General features: G+C 40.0%; 1 protein-coding gene across 4 annotated transcripts in view; it reads right to left on the bottom strand.

Moving 5' to 3' along the window:
* LOC134357948 (solute carrier family 12 member 7-like) overlaps positions 1-22,017 on the bottom strand; it is a 265,931-nt gene that overhangs the window by 19,154 nt on the left and 224,760 nt on the right. For 3 of the 4 annotated variants that reach the window (XM_063069753.1, XM_063069754.1, XM_063069756.1), the window contains exons 17-22: positions 20,509-20,677; positions 17,428-17,623; positions 11,978-12,147; positions 11,374-11,505; positions 8,086-8,193; positions 306-413 (exon numbers count right to left, since the gene is read on the bottom strand). In XM_063069753.1, the coding sequence (XP_062925823.1) occupies positions 306-413; positions 8,086-8,193; positions 11,374-11,505; positions 11,978-12,147; positions 17,428-17,623; positions 20,509-20,677 (883 nt within the window). The remainder of the gene's footprint in view (positions 1-305; positions 414-8,085; positions 8,194-11,373; positions 11,506-11,977; positions 12,148-17,427; positions 17,624-20,508; positions 20,678-22,017) is intronic. The other variant, XM_063069755.1, reaches the window with a different exon arrangement.

Here is a 22,017-nt window from a genome sequence, read left to right on the forward strand (position 1 = left end):
TCAATTAAATACCAGATATATGAATTCCCAAAGTATGCCTTTACTCTATCATTGAACACTGTGGTACTATACTATATCAAAGTTTTCAGTTTCCTCACCCATAAGTCCTTATCCAATATTCTCAATTTGATATCATTAGAACCAGGCAACCGTCCTGAACCTTAAGAAACTTCCCTAACCATTTCCTACTCCTCATGGTACTGAGTGTACACAAGTGTGAGTAGTAGAAAGAGAGAGAGAAACAAAACAAGCGAGAGAAAGTAAGAAAGAAGAGGAAATAGGCAGTCAGAGGAGACGTAGACTACCTCTTCTTTAGGAACATCATCAAGGTCCATGGGCGGGAAATCCACAGATGGACGAGCAGAATTCTTCCTTAACGTAGCACCACGAGACTCATCAGTAATGCTCTGAATCTGGGATGTGAGTCATTAGTAGAAGCAAACACTCACAGTTAGTCAGCAGTATTAATAACAATTAGGAATATCCATTTCTCTTACTGATGAAGGTCTACCCATTTACTTTAGATTCTGAGGGATGTATGTAGGTGCATGGGTTATTGCACGCTACCTTCCTCCATCTCCTAGAGAATGATTGACCTCACCTGTACCATCATGACAAGAATATTTCATATTTAATAATTTTTGGTAGCCATTTCAAAAGGCCCAGGAGTAGCTTGTGCATGAGTAACCAACACCAGGCAAAGAAAGCAACTTTAAAATATATTGTGGGTTAAGTCGAGGCTTTGAAGAGGATGCAGAAGAGGTCTACCAGGATGTTGTCTGGATTAGAGGGCATGTGCTATGACAAGAGCCAACTTGGGTTGTTTTCTCTGGAGAGGTGGAGGCTGAGGGGAGATCTGATAGGGGCTTATAAGATTATGAAAGGCATAGATAGAGTAGACAGGCCATATCTTTTTCCAAGGATTGAAATGTCTAATACCAGAGGTCATGCATTTAAGGTAAGGGGGGGTTAAATTCAAAGGAATGTGAGGGGCAAGTTTAAAAAAAAAAGTGGTGGGTGCCAGGAATGTGCTGCCTAGGGTGGTGGTAGAAGTAGGCTCCTGAATGTGAGGAAATTGGTAGGAGATGGACATGGTATAGATACAAGAGATTAGTTTAGTGAGCCACTTGATTACTAATGTAACTGGTTCAGCACAACATTGTGGGCTAAAGGGTCTGTTCCTGTGCTATAATGTTCTATATTTTACATGACTGTCTTTGGAACAAGTGTAAGATGAGTGCGTGGGAAGGAATAAGCAGTTGTAAATATTATTTCAGTTCTGCTTTGCTTTGAGCAGGTTCAACACTAGTCTCAGTAAAATTAAAATACCGCAGATTCCAGATAATTGGGCCATTAGCTAATTGGGGCAGCCGCATATTTGGGACAATTCTTAAACAACGAAAACAAATTGAGAAAATAGCTGGGATTCCTTTGTATATTTGGGACAGTATACTGCTTAATTGGGGCAGGAGACTGTTGCTGAACATTTTCTAACTAGCTTTGTGTGGCCATTAAATGCTGCACTGTGCTTACAGTGAACAGTATTTAAATAGCACCAGTTACATGTGTTTGTGTTCAAAAAGCAGTGACTTTTGTTATTGATAGTTGGCCAGAAATAAGTAGTAGGACAATTCTGAAATAGTTTGCTCACTGCAAGTTCAAGAATTCAGACTTGGAAATGCCAGAAATGGCTGGGAATGAAAATGAAACAATTTCACTACTTCAACTATGAAGAATTTGAAGGTGTTGACAATTGTCTTGAATGTTACCTTTAATCCCCACCAGACACTCAGGTCTCAGCTGTGGCTGTAAGTAGCTATTTGCATGTGACAAAGACAACACCCCAGTACATCACTTTGACAGGCCATCTAAACCAAGTGAGGGTACCTGGCAGGCCTCATACCCCTGTGAGATAAGGATATGCTTGTCTTAGCATGCAAACTCAATTCAGGTGGACTGGATGAGATCTATAGTGAGATCCAATGGCCAGGAAGGCAGTTCTGTAATACTATATGGAGAACAAAGGAGATGACAAGAGACAGAAGTAGTCATGGTCATCCACAGCAATCAGGGAAGACCCTGGTTATGACATCTACTCATCCCACTAGACCCAGACTTCCAATGTCGAGGGTATGGAACTGCCCCGGTGCAACTGCTTCTCCTGCACAGGTTTCCTGTCATCGTTAGATACGACAGACAACCACTAGTAGTATTGGTAGTGTTCTAATTTGTTTTGCATTTCATATAAATGCATAATTTGGTTGCTCAATTAAACGGTAGCTTGTCTTTTTTATATCTTTTTAACTATTTCCATGAAACCTTGGCTAATTGGGGCAGCTGCTTAATTGGGCCAAAATGAATCCACTGTATTAGCTTTTTACACCACAAGGAACAAAGTGGGAAGAAATCAAAGCAATCTTTTGGTGTCAAGTTCATACTATGGAAAAAGCAAACAAATTGTCAAATAGCAGAATGTTTAGTGTTAATACTAACAGAAGATGAGCTCATTATCCCTTGTATTATGTGGTGATCAAATTGATAACCCATACATATTAAATAATATAGTATAATGTTTCAATTTATACGGTTAATTCAATTGGTAAATTTAGTAACCATTATTTCAAAATGCAACAAACCACACATCACATATACAACAGCATTATAATGTGAATAAAGCTTTTAACAATATTTGTCCCAAAATCACTTTTGCACCACTAAGTATGAAATCTACACAGCCAAGCCATGAACAGATCCCAGTCCACGTCTATATTATTGAACAGTGTGCTCAACATTTTTCAAAAGCCTGCAGAAACCGCAGATAACAAGAATCAGATCATGGAGCCCATGGCAGAAACTTTGAGCTCCTGTCTCAGTAGAGGCAGCATTGATAGAGAAGGGCGCAGAGTGGATAGGCAGAAAATCCAGAACAGATCGAGGACAGCAGTGGGTGACATTTTGGATACAATAAATCAACAATCAGCAGCTAGATCATAAATCAAATTCAGAATTTAAGAATTGTACAGGTTTTACACAGGTTAAGCGTTTTGATTTTTCAGATTGCCGTCTAGAAATTCTAGTATTTGTTGAGTCCCTTTCACAGCCTTGGGATATCCTAACTCTGTATGCAGCCAATAAAATTCTTAAGAAGTGTAATCACTGTTTATCAATGCAATTTAAACTTGGGCTCCAAAATTACCATAATTCTGGATTCTTACAGACTTCCCTTTGCCACATGGCCAACTGGGAACCTGATAAGCAAGCAGAAAATTAATCATGGACACTGCTCTTGGAGATGTGATATCCATTGTGAGATTTGCAAAGATCATACATGTGAATTTAAACATCTCTGTATTTATAGAATGATAAGGCAAAAAGCATGCATGAGTGTTTTTTTTTTGTTGTTATGGTTAATTTCCTTGATTGCCAAACACCAGTCATTGTCCATTAAGTAAAACAAGTGAATTCCAACCACATGTAAAAAATGTATTCCAAACAATCAACACAACTAACGTGAATTTTGGCTGTACAACCATTTATTTATAGCTTGCAGATTGTGAAACACTTTAATAAAATACTATATACATATATATACACAGATTAGAGACTATGTAAAGTGGTTGAAAATGAGGAAGTTAATGATGTTTAGGATGTGAGTTAGAGACCCTATATTTGCAGCAGATATTGGAGGGATGTCACAAAGTCTCCAACTAATGCTGGCGGCAAAAAGTCAAGGTCATAATCCTTTAGTAAGACAGTGATGCACAAATCTGGAAGGAATAAATCCACTTCATTTCAGAATTGATCTGTACCCTTAAATTTAAACTGGTCAAGATTAAAAATCCAATTCACATTATTACTGGATGGTGCAACTATTTCCAAATTGTAAGCATATTTCTGTCCAAGCATATTTTTCATTCTTGATGCACATCAAACAAAATATTACATTTCTAAAATTCCAGATTAGCAAATTTCTCCAGGTAACCAGTCATAACTGTGATAGAAATCACAAATCATACAATCGATTGGCTAAATTCCTTTGGAAGCCTTAAAAGGTGCTTTGTCCTGTGGTTCTTCAGAGGAGTTGCAAACACTGATTATATTTATTTGGGTGCTTAATCATTCATACCATCAAGGTCATTCATAAAACAAAAACAAATGGTCATTATTATAGGTCTATCACATCTAAGGCTGTAGGCTGGGTCAGAAATCATAATTATTCAATTTTAGAATGACTCAACAGTTGTGGTTCTTGAGTATTAGGCAAGCATAAATCAATGGATAATAATACATATCCACATTCCCTATTGAAGACTCAATTTCATCACATTCCAATAATTAGAATCACAGGGTTTCATTCTTCATAACCCTGTTGTTCTTCAGACTAATATCCGGTCAAATAATCTGCTACATGTTCCAGTTTACCAATCAGCTGGAGTTTAATATTACACAGACAATTCATTATTGTTTAGCAATTATGGAGCACCTTTTTCAAGCTGGCCAGAAAGTCCACACATCTTCTTAAGGCTGAGGTCATTCAGAGCTTAATTATTATCTAGTCACTGGAACCTAGCAATCTGTTAATTGCTCATCTCTTTTGGCTCCAAGATGGAAACTTCACTATGGCAACAAACCAGAAATTACTTCCTTCATTTTAAAAATGAACAGGTGGTAACATTTAGCATCTGCAAACATAATAGGTTGATGGACTAACGGCATTTTCCATTTGAAGGCAACTGTCACATATTTATATTGACTAAGAGCATTGTAAAACATGGAGAAAGTGCTTTTGGTGGCGGCAGATAATTTTCATTTTCCCACTAGCCATTTGTTCCTGGTAGTGCTGATTCAATAGCTGAAGCTCAAGATAAAAGAAAAAAAACTTCAGAAAGTGCCATTTTCCATAAGCTAAAGTGCAAAGCTGAGCCAGGGAAATACAGTCTGGCTTTGGGGACACAACGCAGAGAGATACTGGAATCCATAGAAACAAACAATCTGCTGGAGGAAAGTTAATTCTTCCTCCAGTTCAACTATTTCAATTTAATGATGATCTGCATTAGCTCTTAAATTGTAAACCATGGAGTACTGATTTGTTAGTGTTGGTTCAATTGGTGGTACTAATTTTCTTATGACAACAAACATTAAAATAAATTCATTTGACCACCACTCCCAATAATGACTAACCATATTTACAGTGGCATGCAAAAGTCTGGGCACCCCTGGTTAAAATTTCTGTTACTGTGAATAGCTAAGCAAGTAAAAGATGAACTGATTTCCAAAAGGTATAAAGTTAAAGATGCCACATTTCTTTAATATTTTAAGATTACTTTTTTATTTCCATCTTTTACAGTTTCAAAATAACAAAAAAGGAAAAGGGCCTGAAGCAAAGGTTTGGGCACCTTGCTTGGTCAGTACTTAGTAACACCCCCTTTGGCAAGTATTACAGCTTGTAAATGCTTTCTGTAGCCAGCTAAGAGTCTTTCAATTCTTGTTTGGGGGATTTTTGCCCATTCTTCCTTGCAAAAGGCTTCTAGTTCTGTGAGATTCTTGGGTCATCTTGCATGCACTGCTCTTTTGAGGTCTATCCACAGACTCTCGATGATGTTTAGGTCGGGGACTGTGAAGGCCATGGTAAAACCTTCAGCTTGCGCCTTTGAGGTAGTCCATTGTGGACTTTGAGGTGCGTTTAGGATCATTATCCTGTTGTAGAAGCCATCCTCTTTCCACCTTCAGCTTTTTTTTTACAGACGGTGTGATGTTTGCTTTCAGAATTTGCTGGTATTCAATTGAATTCATTCTTCTCTCTACCAGTGAAATGTTCCCCATGCCACTGGCTGCAACACAAGCCCAAAGCATGATCGATCCACCCCCCTGCTTAACAGTTGGAGAGGGGTTCTTTTCATGAAATTCTGAACCCTTTTTTCTCCAAATATACCTTTGCTCATTGCGGCCAAAAATTCCTAGTTTAACTTCATCAGTCCACAGGACTTGTTTCCAAAATGCATCAGGCTTGTTTAGATGTTCCTTTGCAAACCGCTGACGCTGAATTTTGTGGTGAGAACGCAGGAAAAGTTTTCTTCTGATGACTCTTCCATGAAGGTCATATTTGTGCAGGTGTTGCTGCACAGTAGAACAGTGCACCACCACTCCAGAATCTGCTAAATCTTCCTGAAGGTCTCTTGCAGTCAAACGGGGGCTTTTAATTTGCCTTTTCAGCAATCCTACCAGCAGTTCTCTCAGAAAGTTTTCTTGGTCTTCTAGACCTCATCTTGACCTCCATCGTTCCTGTTAACTGCCATTTCTTAATTACTATCTTCTTATAGCCTTCTCCTGCTTTGTGGGCATCATTTATTTTAATTTTCGAGTGCTAGGCAGCTGCTTAGAGGAGCCCATAGCTGCTGATTGTTGGGGCAAGGTTTGAGGAGTCAGGGTATTTATAAAGCTTTGAAATTTGTGTCACCTGGCCTTTCCTAACGATGACTATGAACAAGCCCCTGCCTTAACAAGGTAAAAGTTATCTGAGAGCTCAAATCTCTTGGAGTGCCCAAATATTTGCATGGTGCTCCTTTCCTTCCCCCCCCCACTCTAAAATTGTACAAAACAAAAATAATACACTAATCTTGCTTAAAATGTTGAAAATAATATTTCATCTTTAACTTTATGACTTTTGGAGATCAGTTCATCTTCTACTCACTTAACTATTCACAGTAACAGAAATTTTGACCGGGGTGCCCAAACTTTTGCATGCCACTGTATCAGTTATTATGTCTGCTATAATCAGTACGGCAGAGCAAAAATACAAACAGCTGGAGGGGTAAAATAGCATCTATGGAGGTGGAAGGATAGTCAATGTTTTGGGACTTGAACTTGCATTGGTGTCCTGATGCTTGATGCAGGGTCAGATTCTGAAACATCTGCTATCCTTCTGAATCCATAGATGCTGCCTGTCCACTGAGTTTCCCCACCTGTGTATTTTTTGCTTTAGATTCCAATATCTATAGATCCTTTTATCTCCTACTACCTGCACTTCCCAGAAGAACAAGTACAGTGATGTGTGGGAAACATCACTACCTGCAAATTATCCTTCAGCCACATAGAGTTTTGCCTTTAGAAATGTGTTTCTTTTCTGTTACCTTTGCTGAGAGTCCTAGCTCAGAATACTGTAGGCATATCCCCACTCTGAGCACTGCAGTGGTTCAAGGTGAGATTGGGTTAGGTATAGTAGCAAAGGTCACATGACTGGACTCTGCCAACATACCTAACAGAGTTCAGCAAACAGCGTTCTGGATGCTTGATGCAAAAACAGAAATTTGAATTTGAACTTATGTCAATGAATAAATCTGGATTTAAAGCCAGTCCTGGTAATCGGAATGAGGAAGGTACCCAATTATTTGAAAACGTCAATATCCACTAGATAAGGAAATCTCTCATTCTTATCTGCTTGAGTCTTTATGTGATTTCAGACTCACTCACAAGATCATCCGTTAACTTAATAGAGTGGCAATTAACAATGGGAAATAAATTCTGACCTTGTCAGCAATGCCCACATCAAGTCAAACTAAATTATAAAAATGTCTGACTTAGTTTTAAAAAAAGCTTTATCTTCTTACCAGAGTAAAACTTGTAGTACCACAGTGGCTCTACCTTTTTACTGTAGATGAAAATTACATTTCCTTGCAATGATATTCTTGCAAAGTCAAAATGTTACCATGGTTCAAAACTACGCAAGTGGGATACTATGCTTTGAGGCATCCTGAACAGCACACTATCAATGAAAGATCTTCCTGCTAGTAGAAACAAAGTGAAATACTTCCAAATTAACATATCAAAATACTAATAACTCTGAATTCTCCTGCATAGAGTGAACCTGGAAACAAATTCTATTTAATCCGTATATTATCTTATTAGGAATAAAAACTGGGCTGAAAACAAACTGAAGGAACTTGGGTCAGGCAGTACTGTGAAGGCAGGGGGTTGGTTGAATTTTCAAGAAACCCTGCATCAGGGCTGGTAATACAATATCTTTTTCACTTGACATTATGTACACTTCTTTGCAAAGAAACAGGGTCAATGATAAAAAAAGTTTACCTCTCGTTCCCTCTCATTCCGAGAGAGATGCATCTGTTTCAGCATCTGGGATCTCTGCTCCATTACGAGGGTCCGCTCATAGGTGAAGGCTGAAATATCATTGTCGAGCTGAAAATTAAAGCAACATGTAAATCAACTCAAAGTTTCCATTAAGTAACAAACCCCATGGTATTACCTTCAACTCAGGACTTGTAAGATGGTGAGTACACACAATTCTGACTAGTATTTCCTTTGTATTTGCATGATTAACAGGAAAGATAGAGAGAAAGGAGTGCAGAAATGGAAGTACATGACCTTAAAATAGGGGCTAAGCTATTTCAGTACAAAGCACACTTCACACCAAGGGGAATGGAATAAGACAATAAGACACAATAGCAGAATTCGGTCATTTGGCCCAGAGTCTGCTCCGCCATTCAATCATGGCTGATCCTGTTTGCTCTTCCTCAGCTCCACTCCCCAGCCTTCTCCCCATAATTGATGCCATGTCCAATCAAGAACCTATCAATCTCTGCCTTAAATACACCCAACGACTTGGCCTCCACAGCTGCCCGAGGAAACAAATTCCACAAATTCACCGCCCTCTGGGTAAAGAAATTTCACTGCATCCCTATTTTAAATGTATGCCCCTCTATCCTGAGGCTGTGCCCTCTTGTCCTAGTCTCTCCCACCATGGGAAACATCCTTTCCACATCTACTATGTCTATGCCTTTCAACATTTGAAAGGTTTCGATGAGATCCCCCTCATCCTTCTAAATTCCAGAGACTACAGATGCAGAGCTATCAAACGTTCCTCGTATGATAAGCTTTTAATTCCTGGAAGCATCCTTGTGAACCTCCACTGAAACCTCTCCAGTGTTAGCACATCTTTTCTTCAATGAGGAGCCCAAAACCGTTCACCAGTGCCTTATAAAGCCTCAGCATCACATCCCTGCGCTTATGCTCTAGACCTCCTGAAATGAATGTTAACATTGCATTTGCCTTCCTCACCACCGACTCAACCTGCAAGTTAACCTTTAGGTTGTCCTGCACAAACACTTCCAAGTCCCTCTGCATCTCAGATATTTGGATTTCCTCTCCATTAAGAAAATAGTCTGCACATTTATTTCTACTACGAAAGTGCATGACCATGCATTTTCCATCATTGTATTTCATTTGCCAATTTCTTGCCCATTCTCCAAATCTGTCGAAGTCCTTCTGCAGTGTACCTGCTTCCTCAACACTGCCTGCCCCTCCACCAATCTTCGTATCATCTGCAAACTTGCCAACAAAGCCATCTATTCCACCATCTAAATCATTGATATGCAGCATAAAAAGTAGTCCCAACACCGATCCCTGCAGAACACCACTAGTCACTGGCAGCTAACCAGAAAAAGATCTTTTTATTCCCACTCTCTGCCTCCTACCAATCAGCCAATGTTTTAACCATGACAGTAACTTTCCTATAATACCATGGGCTCTTAACTTGCTAAACAGCCTCATGTGTGGTGCTTTGTCAAAGGCCTTCTGAGAGTCCAAATATACAACATTTACTATATCTCCTTTATCTATCCTACTTGGAATCTCCGCAAAGAATTTCAACAGGTTCATCAGGCAAGATTGTCCCTTAAGAAAACCATGCTGACTTTGTCCTATCTTGTCCTGTATCACCAAGTATTCCATAACGTCATCCTTAACAACTGACTCCAACATCTTGCCAACCACTGAGGTCAAGCTAACTGGTCTATACTTTCCTTTCTGGTGTCTTCCTCCTTTCTTAAAGAGTGGCGTGACATTTGCAATTTTCCAGTCCTCTGGCACTATGACAGAGTCCAATGATTTTTCAAAGATCATTACTAATGCCTCCATAAACTCTATCCGCTACCTCTTTCAGAACCCCAGGGTGCAGTTCATCTGGACTGGGTGATCAATGTACCCTTAGGTCTTTCAGCTTTTTGAGCATCTTCTCCCTTGTAATAGTAACTGCACTCACTTCTCTTCCCTCACACCCTTCCAACATCTGGAATATTGCTAGTGTCTTCCACAGTGAAGACTGGTGCAAAATACTCATTTAGTTCATCTGCCATCTCCTTGCCCCTGTTATAATTTCTCCAGCCTCATTTTCTAGTGTTCTATATCCACTCTCAACTCTTTTACTTTTTTTTTTACATACTTGAAAAAGCTTTTACTATCCACTTTAGATATTGCTTCCTAGCTTGTTTTTATATTTCATCTTTTCCCTCCGAATTATACTTTTAGTTGTTCTCTGTAGGTTTTTAAAAGCTTCCCAATCCTCTATCTTCCCACTAACTTTTGTTTTGTTGAATGCCCTCTCTTTTGCTTTTACATTAGCTTTGACTTTCCTTGTTAGCCTCTGTTGGATTATTTTGCCATTTAACTATTTCTTCATTTTTGGAATATATCTATCCTGTACCTTCCTCATTTTTCCCAGAAACTCACACTATTGCTCCTCCAGCTTTCAAATCCCTTACTCACTCTTCCTTCAGTTAGTCCTGACGAAGGGTCTCGGCCTGAAACGTCGACTGCGCCTCTTCCTATAGATGCTGCTTGGCCTGCTGCGTTCACCAGCAACTTTGATGTATGTCACACTATTGCAGCTCTATTTCATCCCTACCAGCATCTCCTCCCTCCTACTTTGGCCAACTCCTCTCTCATACCACTGTAATTTCCTTTACTCCACTGAAATACTGCCATGTCAGACTTTACTTTCTCCCTGGTTTCCACAGGTAGGTGAGACTAGAACTAGGGGACATAGCCTCAAGGTTCATGGGAGTAGATTTAAGACGGAGATGAGGAGGAACTGCAAAGCCAAGTGTGAGATCTTTTCACATGAGATCATGTCACAAATACAGATAGAGTCCTATTGTTTTGCACTGCTGTTATAATTATGTTATGTTATATGTTATAATTATGTGGTTTTGTCAGTGTTAGTCTTTGGTTTGTCCTGTTTTTGTGTGATATCACTCTGGAGGAACAATGTATCATTTCTTAATGCATGCATGCATTTCTAAATGACAATAAACGAGAACTGAGTGTCCTCATAATCTAATCTAACAAAGTTGTACAATTTTAGTTGCATATGTGACACTGGTCAGACCTGTTTTGATGTTTCTTGAATGCCATGAAAACAAATAGTTTTGTATCATAGCACAAAGGAAACATTAAGTTTTGTAATCACAAGTAGTTTATTCTGCACTCTGGAGCCAGTTCTGCCATTTGACTGAATCACTGGGCCAAATTACTGATCTGGTAGATTTTATTTGAACATCTCAATTATCAGTTAGTTCTTACCATTTCCACTACCTCTACCTCAGCATCAAGACGGAGCTGATAGAGGAATAGCTGCAGATCCTTCTTCATCTGGATGCTATTGTCGTCAATCTGGGCAACGGTGAAAATGCGCATCTTGCACTTCCTCCAAACCTGTAGTAGATCCAGCATAAGCCATCACTGAGATAAGCAGCATTACTCAATGACACAGACCCTTTCACACAGAAAAATTTATTCCATGAAACACCAATGCAAATTGGCAAATATAAGGCGGGTATACAAAATCAAGTCTGGAAGCTTACGGATGGCTTTAGATGATGTAGAACTGGGAAAATTTAGTGATGCAATTCAAAATTTTAGGGATTTAACAGCTGCAGACGAGCAATGAAGGATCAAAGGAAAAAAGCGATACAAAGGCACGACAATCAGACACCCATAAAGATCTGGGAGTGGTGTCAAATATTGGCAGGGCCACAGAAGGTTTTATTAACAACAAGGAGTAAATAGAACTTACTTCAAATTAAGATAGGCAGCAGAACTTTGTGGGTGGGGGGGTGTCAACAGGAACCAAATGACTAAACTTTGGATCACACAAATTATCTCTCTAAACATCTGAAAGGCTTACCTTGTGTTGGCTGAGGAGAAATGGCAGCAACATAAGCAATCCCCCATCATGTACAATCCACCAGACATCGATGGTGCCTCCTGCAAAACGCTCCTGATTTACTGGAAACTTATCTATGTTCTTCGTCACCAGTAGCGCTTGGTGAGCAGCTGTTGTTTCACGCACCAAGTCTAAAACAAGATAGAATTCTCACATTAAATACTACAATAGAGTCCTCAAATTAAATACTCTAATCTTTTTTACCCCTGAAAGAAAAAGTCATCATCTTTTGAAACATGTCTTTCAATCTTAATGGGTAGCTTGAACTGACCAATTGAATATGGTACTAGGTCCCTGCATTTTCACTAAGGACCACATCCTTACCATGTGGAAAGTGTACTAAAGGGTTACTGAAATGGACTGGTTGAGATCCCTCAAAAATGACAGCCTTTACTCCTTCACACATGAACACTGGTCATTGGGGAGAGTTCTGAATTGTGAACACGAGTAAGTGTCATATCAAAGCACGGCAGCAACTCCACTTTCTCAGCTGTTGGCACAGATTTAGTATGTCAGCTACAATTTTGACAAACTTCTATAGATGAACAGTGGACAGCATCTTGACTGATTGTATCATGGCCTGGTATGGAAACACCAATGCCCAAGAACAGAAAAGCCTACAAAATCTGTTGGATACAGTGAAATTCATCACAAGAAAAACATTCCCCACCACTGAGCACATCTACAAAGAGTGCTACCACAAGAAAGCACCATCTGTCAAGGACCCCCACCATCCAGGCCATGCTCTCCACTCACTGCAACCATCATGAATGAGGTACAGGAGCCTTATGTCCCATAACACCAAGTTCAGAAACAGTTATTACCCTTCAACCATAAGGCTCCTGTGCCAACGTGAACAACTTCACTCAACACATTAAACACAATCCATGGACTCACTTTCAAGGACTCTACAACTTATGTTCTCAGTTTTATTTATTTACTTAGTATTTTTTGGATTTGCACAGTTTGTCTTCTTTTGTACATTGGCTGCTTGTCAGTCTTTGTGTGTAGTTTTTCATTAATTCTATTGTATTTACCTGTTCTACTGTGAAAGCCTGCAAGAAAATTAATCCCAGGGTAGTATCTGGTGACATAACACATACTTTGATAATCAATTTACTTTGAAAACCATTCACATCACATTATTTATCCAAGTATCTCCAAAGCTATCACAAATGTCAAAAAATTCTTCTACCAGTAATTCTACATTCCCTATTAAATTGGATAGCACGCTGTGCTATCTCTTTGAACCACAAAGCATTTAAAATTCAGTTCCATTGAAACCAGAGTATAATTCACTACTGCTACCATTTGCTATATTTCCTGACCAGGGATAATTTGTCAAGCTAACAGATGCTTACTGCTGGAGAAAAAGTCATGATGTGTCTGAAAAGTCACATTTCTGCAATATAACGCAACCATGACTGTACTGAAATCAAATTGCTCCACTCCGGATGTTCAACTGGGCACTTCCTGTTGTTAAGAACAGGAATTCTGCAGATGCTGGAAATTCAAGCAACATACATCAAAGTTGCTGGTGAACGCAGCAGGCCAAGCAGCATCCATAGGAAGAGGTGCAGTCGACGCTTCCTATGGATGCTGCTTGGCCTGCTGCGACTTCCTGTTGTTGTTCAATCTTGCAGTCCAATTTCCACATCAATTACTCTCAGATTGACACTGTTCCCTGTGCACTGATCCTTTGGCATATGGCCTGGAAAATTAAGTCACGTTGTTCTGAAGTGCATCTGTTGTTGGGCACGCCCAGAATAAGCACGTTTCACAGCACTGCTCCCTCTGCAGCTTGACTTGAAGTACATCTCTCTGAGCAGGTACCAGCCCAACACCAAGGGCCCAAGCAGGAAGATCTCCTTTAGTTTTTCTAATTTAGCCACTTCTGGCTGCAGCCTGTATTGTTCCCTTAATTCCTTCACCTCTACTAATGACCTCCTATTGAAAGTCCCTTCATCCCTCTTACTTTCAGGCACCTTTACCCTCCAATTTCCAGATCTCCCCTTCCTCAGACCTTGAATAGTCCTCTACAAGTTCTGCTCTCCAACCCTGGGCTTCACTATATTACCCTTTGGAAGTTCCACAGAGCTCAGCATGCAATGGGAATCAGTGAAAAGCTCTACAGAAATCCATAACAACATTGGCTTGCTGCGCTATGATCTTTTGTCTATTTTTAATTGTGTAGATTCACTTGCACCCGCCTGTTTCTTCTCCAATGTAAAAGTGGGCACTGAACCGTTAACAGGCATGGAGGAGATTCAGAAACAATGGTCTCAAAATTCTGAAACATCCAAATAAAACTGAGATGATGGACATCAGAAACAAAAACAGAAAATGTTGGAAACAACAGGTCAGGGCAACATCATTTGGGGAAACAGAATCATGTTAACATTTCAGGCTACAGACTTTTCATTACAACTACAAAAGAGCAAACAATTAATTTTAACTTTCAGGAAGAGTGGGAGAGGAATGAAAAGGATAAAGACAATATTTTTGTTTAGGCAAGCCCAGGGCTTTGGGGGCTGAACTGTTAATGAATCAACCTGTTTGATGGATTAATGAAGACAATTAGCGAGAAATAACACAAATCAAGAAACTTAAAATCTGTAAGATGACAGCAATTAGAACGCAAATTTCTACATAAAGAGTGAAATGGCAAACCGTGCAGTTGTGGGGTCTACTAAGTAGGTCATACATGCTAGAAGAGAGAATGAAATCTGAGTCAATAATACAGATGGATGACCAATGGTAGAAGTGGCCTGTGTGACACAGAGAAAGTGAATCACCAGAAGAGTTAAGGTTAGTAAATTATGGGCATGCAGTGTTGGCACTGGAAGCATGGCAACACTTGCAGATGCCCCCAGCACATCTTGGACTTTGACAATAGACGATAGACAATAGGTGCAGGAGTAGGCCATTCGGCCCTTTGAGTCAGCACTGCCATTCACTGTGATCATGGCTGATCATCCACTATCAGTATCCAGTTCCTGCCTTATCCCCATAACATTTGATTCCGCTATCTTTAAGAGCTCTATCCATCTTTTTCTTGAAAGCATCCAGAGACTTGACCTCCACAGCCTTCCGGGGCAGAGCATTCCATATATCCACCACTCTCTGGGTGAAAAAGTTTTTCCTCAACTCTGTTCTAAATGGCCTACCCCTTATTCTTAAACTGTGGCCTCTGGTTCTGGACTCACCCATCAGCGGGAACATGATTCCTGCCTCCAGCGTGTCCAATCCTTTAATAATCTTATATGTTTCAATAAGATCCCCTCTCAGCCTTCTAAATTCCAGAGTATACAAGCCCAGTCGCTCCAATCTTTCGACATATGACAGTCCCGCCATCTCGGGAATTAACCTTGTGAACCTACGCTGCACTCCCTCAATAGCAAGAATGTCCTTCCTCAAATTTGGAGACCAAAACTGCACACAGTACTCCAGGTGTGGTCTCACCAGGGCCTTGTACAGCTGCAGAAGGACCTCTTTGCTCTTATACTCAATTCCCCTTGTTATGAAGGCCAGCATGCCATCAGCTTTCTTCACTGCCTGCTGTACTTGCATGCTTGCTTTCAGTGACTGATGTACAAGAGCACCTAGATCTCGTTGTGCTTCCCCTTTTCCTAACTTGACTCCATTTAGATAATAATCTGCTTTCCGGTTCTTTGTTAGTTGCTGACGCAAACAAAGCATTTTACTGTATGTTTCGATATACATGTGACAGATAAACCAACTTTGAATTTAAAAAAGGTCTTGAATTTAATATTGAGTCCAGAAAGCTGCAATATGCCCAATGGAAGAAGAGACACAATTTCTCAAGCTTTTAACATTGCAGGAGAACACAGATGGGTACGACTGAATGGAGTGGGATAGAGATCTAAAGTGGTGGGCAACAGAAGGCTCAGGCTCAATACAGGTGCTCTGCAAAGCACCTAACCTGTATTTGGTTTCTTCTGTGTAAAGAGTACATCATGTGCACCAAATAGGGAACACTGAATTGAAAGAGGATCAAGTGATTCACTGCTTCAAAGGATTCCTTTTCATCCTGGATGTGAGAAGTGGTAAAAGGACAGTAAAATGCCTTAAGAAGGGAGATAGCCAGTGGATGCACCTATTGTTGCAGCAGAGTTGTGCAGTAATCATTCCAGCCATGGTGTCCCTTGCTGAACATTGGTAATATTCAGGACAAAAGTGGAGGAAAGAGAACGCAGGTGTCTTGGACCAAATTGTGACCAGTGGCCGGCTCAGATTACTAACCTTAGTGTGCTTGACAGAATGGAGATTGCTGCTTCCATCAGATCAAGCTTTGATGGGGAAACAGAAAGATGACAAGGTAGATTGAGTGGGAATTGATGCGATTTCAATTTAATCAAGGGATTGGTTCAGGCTTTATGAGAAAGAGTGAGGAGAGGATCAAAGGCAAGTACACTAGGGCTAGCAAAACAAGATTAGGAGCTGGGGGATAAGTACAGCAAGTAGAACAGGTGAAAGGACAGAATGGGAGGACTCAAGAGGAGACTATGAGATGCAGTCTGTGTAGTGAAGTCAAAGTTACCCTTGGAGCATCCAGCAATGCTCACTTGCAGGACAACTGTTCTACCTGTCCCTGCATTGTAGAACAATACATAGAGTGAGGCAACTAGATGCACTTTCTGCAGGGCTGTCCCCAGATGTCAACCTGTACTGCTCACATGGCTCTACAAGGTTAGAAGCATGTAGAACACAGCCAATGAAAACAACATGGATTGCATACATATCATCTGACTGCAAAGAAGAAAATAATTTCACACGCCGTTATTGAAACTCAGATTTCAGTTTAAGCTGATATCCTCAGAACGAAGGGAGCAGAATTTAGCTTCACATTTTCAAATAAAATCATGTTGATATTCTATTTGATTTGCCCATTCCAGTGAATGGTTCTTTAGAAATGCAAACTGAAAAGTAGGCAACAGAGATCTATGGAGTGCATGTAAGCCACACAACTTAAATTTGTTCTAGTAAATTACATTCTACATTTGGTATTGAATAGGAATAAAATATTCAGACCCTCAATCTCACTGCGTCTTTAATCAAGTCATAAGCTGCCCTTTATCATTTACTCACTTTACTCTGCACTACATGATACCCTTGCTCAATAAAAACCTGCTATAGTATGGAAAATCGTGATTATTCCTCAGTATTCAACACTTCCAGATTTCTGCTATTCTGTACATGAAGAATTCCTTCCTATGTTCCTCATTTCCAGTTATAAGACACACCCTCTTAAGCTGGAGCAAAGAGCTTTACAGTATCATTGGTCAGGTCATCCCCAAACTTGTGCATTTTTAAATGCATTACAATAAGGTAATTAAATCATCACGGAGGCTCGGCAGCACAGCACAAATATTAAGTTAATAAATACCAACCAACAAAGCCTTTCCATCCTCCTGGGCCATCTGTTTGTCTCCATAATTCTGGCCAGGCCACCAGCACAGTGTTGTGCTTCATTCCTCCCAATCCAGAGGACTGGATCAAGTGGGATACTCCATCTCGCCGGTTGGATGATACCACCACTTGGCAGAAGCCTTTGGTCTTCTCCACTCCCATCAAAGCCTTAATATTCTGTTAAATCAAATAAACCAGGGCCAGTTAAAGGGTATAAAAACAACCATTTCACCTTTTCTTGGTGTTGAGATTGCAGGCAAATTTTATTGAAATGAATTCATACAAGGTATTAACACAGCAGCAAAGAATTCTTCAATTCCAATCCCTAACTCTATAAATTGGATTCCTCTGGGCTTGTTTTCTCCATCTTCAGGAACACAGCCGTGCTAAGAAAAAGAGCTTCCCAATTTGGAAGTGGAAGGAAACTGGGAAAATAGAAATCAGATGGCAGATGGAATACAGTGCAGGAGAGTGTTCGGTTGTGCACTTGGATTGAAGGAATAAAAGTTCAGACCATTTTTTTTTAAACAGAAAGCAAATTCAGATAGAGGTGCAAACAAGCTTGGGAGTCCTTGTGTAGGATTCCCTAGAGGTTAACTTGCAGGTTGCATCGGTGAAAAGGAAAACAAATGCAATGTTTCAGAGAGCTAGAATATAAAAACAAGGATATAATGTTGAGGCTTTATAAGGCATTGGTCAGACAGCACGGAGGATTTTTGAGCTTCTTATCCAGGAAAGGATGTGGAGAGTGTCCAGAGGAGGTTCATGAGGTCATGGCACTGAAAGGGTTAGTATATAAGGAACATTTGATGGCTCTGGGCTTGTACGCACTGGAATTTAGAAGAATGAGGGGAGTTCTCATTGAAACCTATTGACTATTGAAAGGCCCAGATTAAATGAATGTGGAGAGGATGTTTCCTAGAGTGGGTAGTCTTGGACAAGAAGACACAGCTTCAAAATAGGACAACCCTTTAAGAACAAAAATGAGGAGGAATTTGTTTAGCCAGAGAGTGGTGATTTGTGAAATTTGTTTCACAGATGGCTGTGAGGCTATGTCATTGGGTACATTTAAAGCGGAGGTTGATAGGTTCGAATTAGTAAGGGTGTCAAAGGTTATGGGGAGAAGACAAGAGAATGGGGTAAAGGGGAATAACAAATCAGCCATGATGGCATGGTGGCATAGATATGATGGGCCACATGGCCTAATTCTGCTCCTGCTTCTGCTCTTATGGTTTTCCCCCTTATCACCAAAATCTCTTAAGAGGGAAACATGGCTGAAAGGCTAGAAGCAGGAAAATTACAAAAACCAGCAAGGAGAAAACAAAGCAGAATCAGAGGGATTTACACCTTTCTTTAGTCAGACTGAGAATGCAATAACGTTCTCCAAAAACCTATATCTGAAAACCCGATTTCATAAAATAGCATGTCAGAAAGAAATCAATAACTATGGGTCATTTACTTAAAGGTAATTGATGGAAGAATCAGGGAAAGTTTCAGAAAAATGTTTTCACTCAAAAAATGCTGTGTATTTGCATGTCGTTATCTGAGAGAATGGTGGTATAAGACATGCTCATCACATTTAAAAAGTATCTGGGTGAGAACTTTTGAAGATTCATTATATATACAACACAGAGAGGTGGAATGTGGGATTAGTCTTTTTTCTGGCTGACTTCAACATGGTTCATATGGCTTCTCTATTATGAATTTCTATAATTTTACTGCAGGCTGCAACTGAAGTTGACCAAATATCAATGGGAAGATTAAAAGTCCAATATAAAAGTCTTTCCATTGGAAATTTGAAATAACAGAAAAGTTGGAAATATTCAGCAGGTCAAGCAGCAACTGATGAAAAATCACTGAACTTAAATGCTGACTGTGTCTTTTTCCACAGGTGCTGCCTGACCAGGAACATTAACACCAGTTAAATGCAGATAAATGCACCAAAGGCTTGAATTGGAGGGAATCTTGATTGACTGCAAAAAGAAAGGAAGTTTACCAAGCTGGGGCAAGATGATCCTACCAAGGGTACTGACAATGGATAGTAGACAAAACTAACAGGTATTACTGGAGAGGGAACCAATGTAGGTCTGCTGGTGAGGTACTGAGTGAATGGCACATGATAAAAAGCAAGTAATAAAGGTAAAGTTAGATAAAATAGAACTCAAAGCATTGTTCACAAGGTGGGTACAATGCTTAAAAGACTTTTAGACAGAAACATGGATACAAAAGGTTTAGAGGGTTATGGGTCAAAATCAGTGCAAATGGGACTAGCTCAGAGACATTTTGGTTGCCATGGATAAGTTGGGCCAAAGAGCTTGCATTTTGTGCGGTATAACTATTCCTAACATTCTCTATTATTATTTTATGTTTGCTGCTAGATGTTTCTGACTATCTGGTTTCTGGTTAAAAGCTGTACCATCATTATGAAAGTTGCTGGTGAACGCAGCAGGCCAAGCAGCATCTATAGGAAGAGGTGCAGTCGACGTTTCAGGCCGAGACCCTTCGTCAGGACTTCCTTCAGTTAGTCCTGACGAAGGGTCTCGGCCTGAAATGTCGACTGCACCTCTTCCTATAGATGCTGCTTGGCCTGCTGCGTTCACCAGCAACTTTGATGTATGTTGCTTGAATTTCCAGCATCTGCAGAATTCCTGTTGTTTACCATCATTATGAAGCGTTTTGGTATGAAATTACGTATCAATGACACAAACTGCCTCAAAACACTACCATTACAAATAAAAAACGACGGTACAAAAGTGAAGTCCTTCCTTCCCAAAAATATACATCAGAGTAATGGAGCACAGGAAATCATTTGATCCATCATGTGCATTGCAGTTCTCTGAAAGTCATGCAAATAGTACCACTCTCATTCTTTACAAGGTTCCTTATTTTCCTTTTCCCCTTTCACATATATTCAATTCCCTTTTGATAATTGCAATCAAATTGGATTCAGCACATTAAACAAGTCTCTGAATGTTTGTTAGTGAAGATAGTATGCCTGTAATTCAGCTTCAACTAACGTTATTTCAAATATGACTGCTGGACATGTGCAGTCACAACATTACCTGTTCGGCATTCTCCACATCTGAGTGTCTCTCCAGGAATGTACCTTCCAGCACTGAGCCAACGATGGTCAATCCCTTGCCAGCTTTGAGCTGTGTGGTAAATGACAGCAGTCGAGGATGCTTTACATTCTGTTCTTGGTCAAGGTTGAGCAAAATCAACAGTTGGGGTCTGTGGGGAAATAAAAGAAAGCCCAGTCATTTTTAATATGAATTCACTTAATATTTTTATTAAAAATAAATAACCAATAGCTCAAGGAAACAAAGACCAGTGACTGCCAGGGACTCTCCTGTCTTTAATCCTAGTTATGACCTGGACAAGCTGGCAGCATTGGTCTCTGGCTCAGATATAACACTCTCCTTTTAACAACTATTTTATCTCATCTGTGGGATGTTGCTAGGTCAATTTCAGGTTAAATCAGGCATGATCATTGTTATGAAAAGACAATCTTTGAAAGAAGCCCCCTCTCCAGGGATAGCTTTCCCAAATTGTTCAAGTACCACCCTAAGTGGTTCAATACTGTTTCCAGATAGTTCATGATGTTAACTGAAATAACAAGAAATCCACTTCGCTACTAGTCAGAATTCTATATAACCGTGGATTCCACTAACACAAGATTTATTGTTTCTAATCTCACAATTTAGCTAACGGCTCAGTTTACAAGACATAGGAGTAACTTATACATGGATTTCCACAAGAAAATCCCTGAGAACAAGTTTGCAACATTATTCCCACTGACTAGGTTACCTGATTGTGGTTCACTAAAAGTAATCGCCAACTAATCACATAAACTTTGCTAATTAATGTAAACAAGGTTCTCCAGATCTATACCTATAAAGATATGTAAAACATGTAAAATATGTAAATAGTACGTAAAATTTGGAAAGAGATTATAACCATATAACATATAGCCATATTAGAATTACAGCACGGAAACAGGCCATCTCGGCCCTTCTAGTCGGTGCCGAACTCCTACTCTCACCTAGTCCCACCGACCTGCACTCGGTCCATAACCCTCCATTCCCTTCCTGTCCATCCATCTATCCAATTTAACTTTAAATAACAACATCGAACCTGCCTCAACCACTTCTGCTGGAAGCTCGTTCCACACAGCCACCACTCTCTGAGTAAAGAAGTTCCCCCTCATGTTACCCCTAATTATGGATGAGCTGAACGTAACTTCAACTCTTGTGAATTTAAGGTTACCTTTCACTGCTATGACCACCCTCCTCCCACTGAATCCAACTTCCCTTTACTTATCAAGAATCTATGTACACATCCACCTACGTACATGCCTTAAAATAGCCAAAGACTGCTGCTGGCACCATTTGAGGAAGAGGATTCGCCATAGAATAAAATTAACCTTATCTGCATTATCTGCATGACTCCGTTATTTGTAAACAGTAATTCCTTGCTCTCGATCAGGGGTTCCCAACCTGGGGCTCTACGGACCCCTTGCTTAATGACATTGGTCCATAGCATAAATAAGCTTAGGAACCCCTGCTCTAGAT

Source organism: Mobula hypostoma, chromosome 17 (assembly GCF_963921235.1).
Source record: "Mobula hypostoma chromosome 17, sMobHyp1.1, whole genome shotgun sequence".
NCBI classification, from domain to species: domain Eukaryota; kingdom Metazoa; phylum Chordata; class Chondrichthyes; order Myliobatiformes; family Myliobatidae; genus Mobula; species Mobula hypostoma.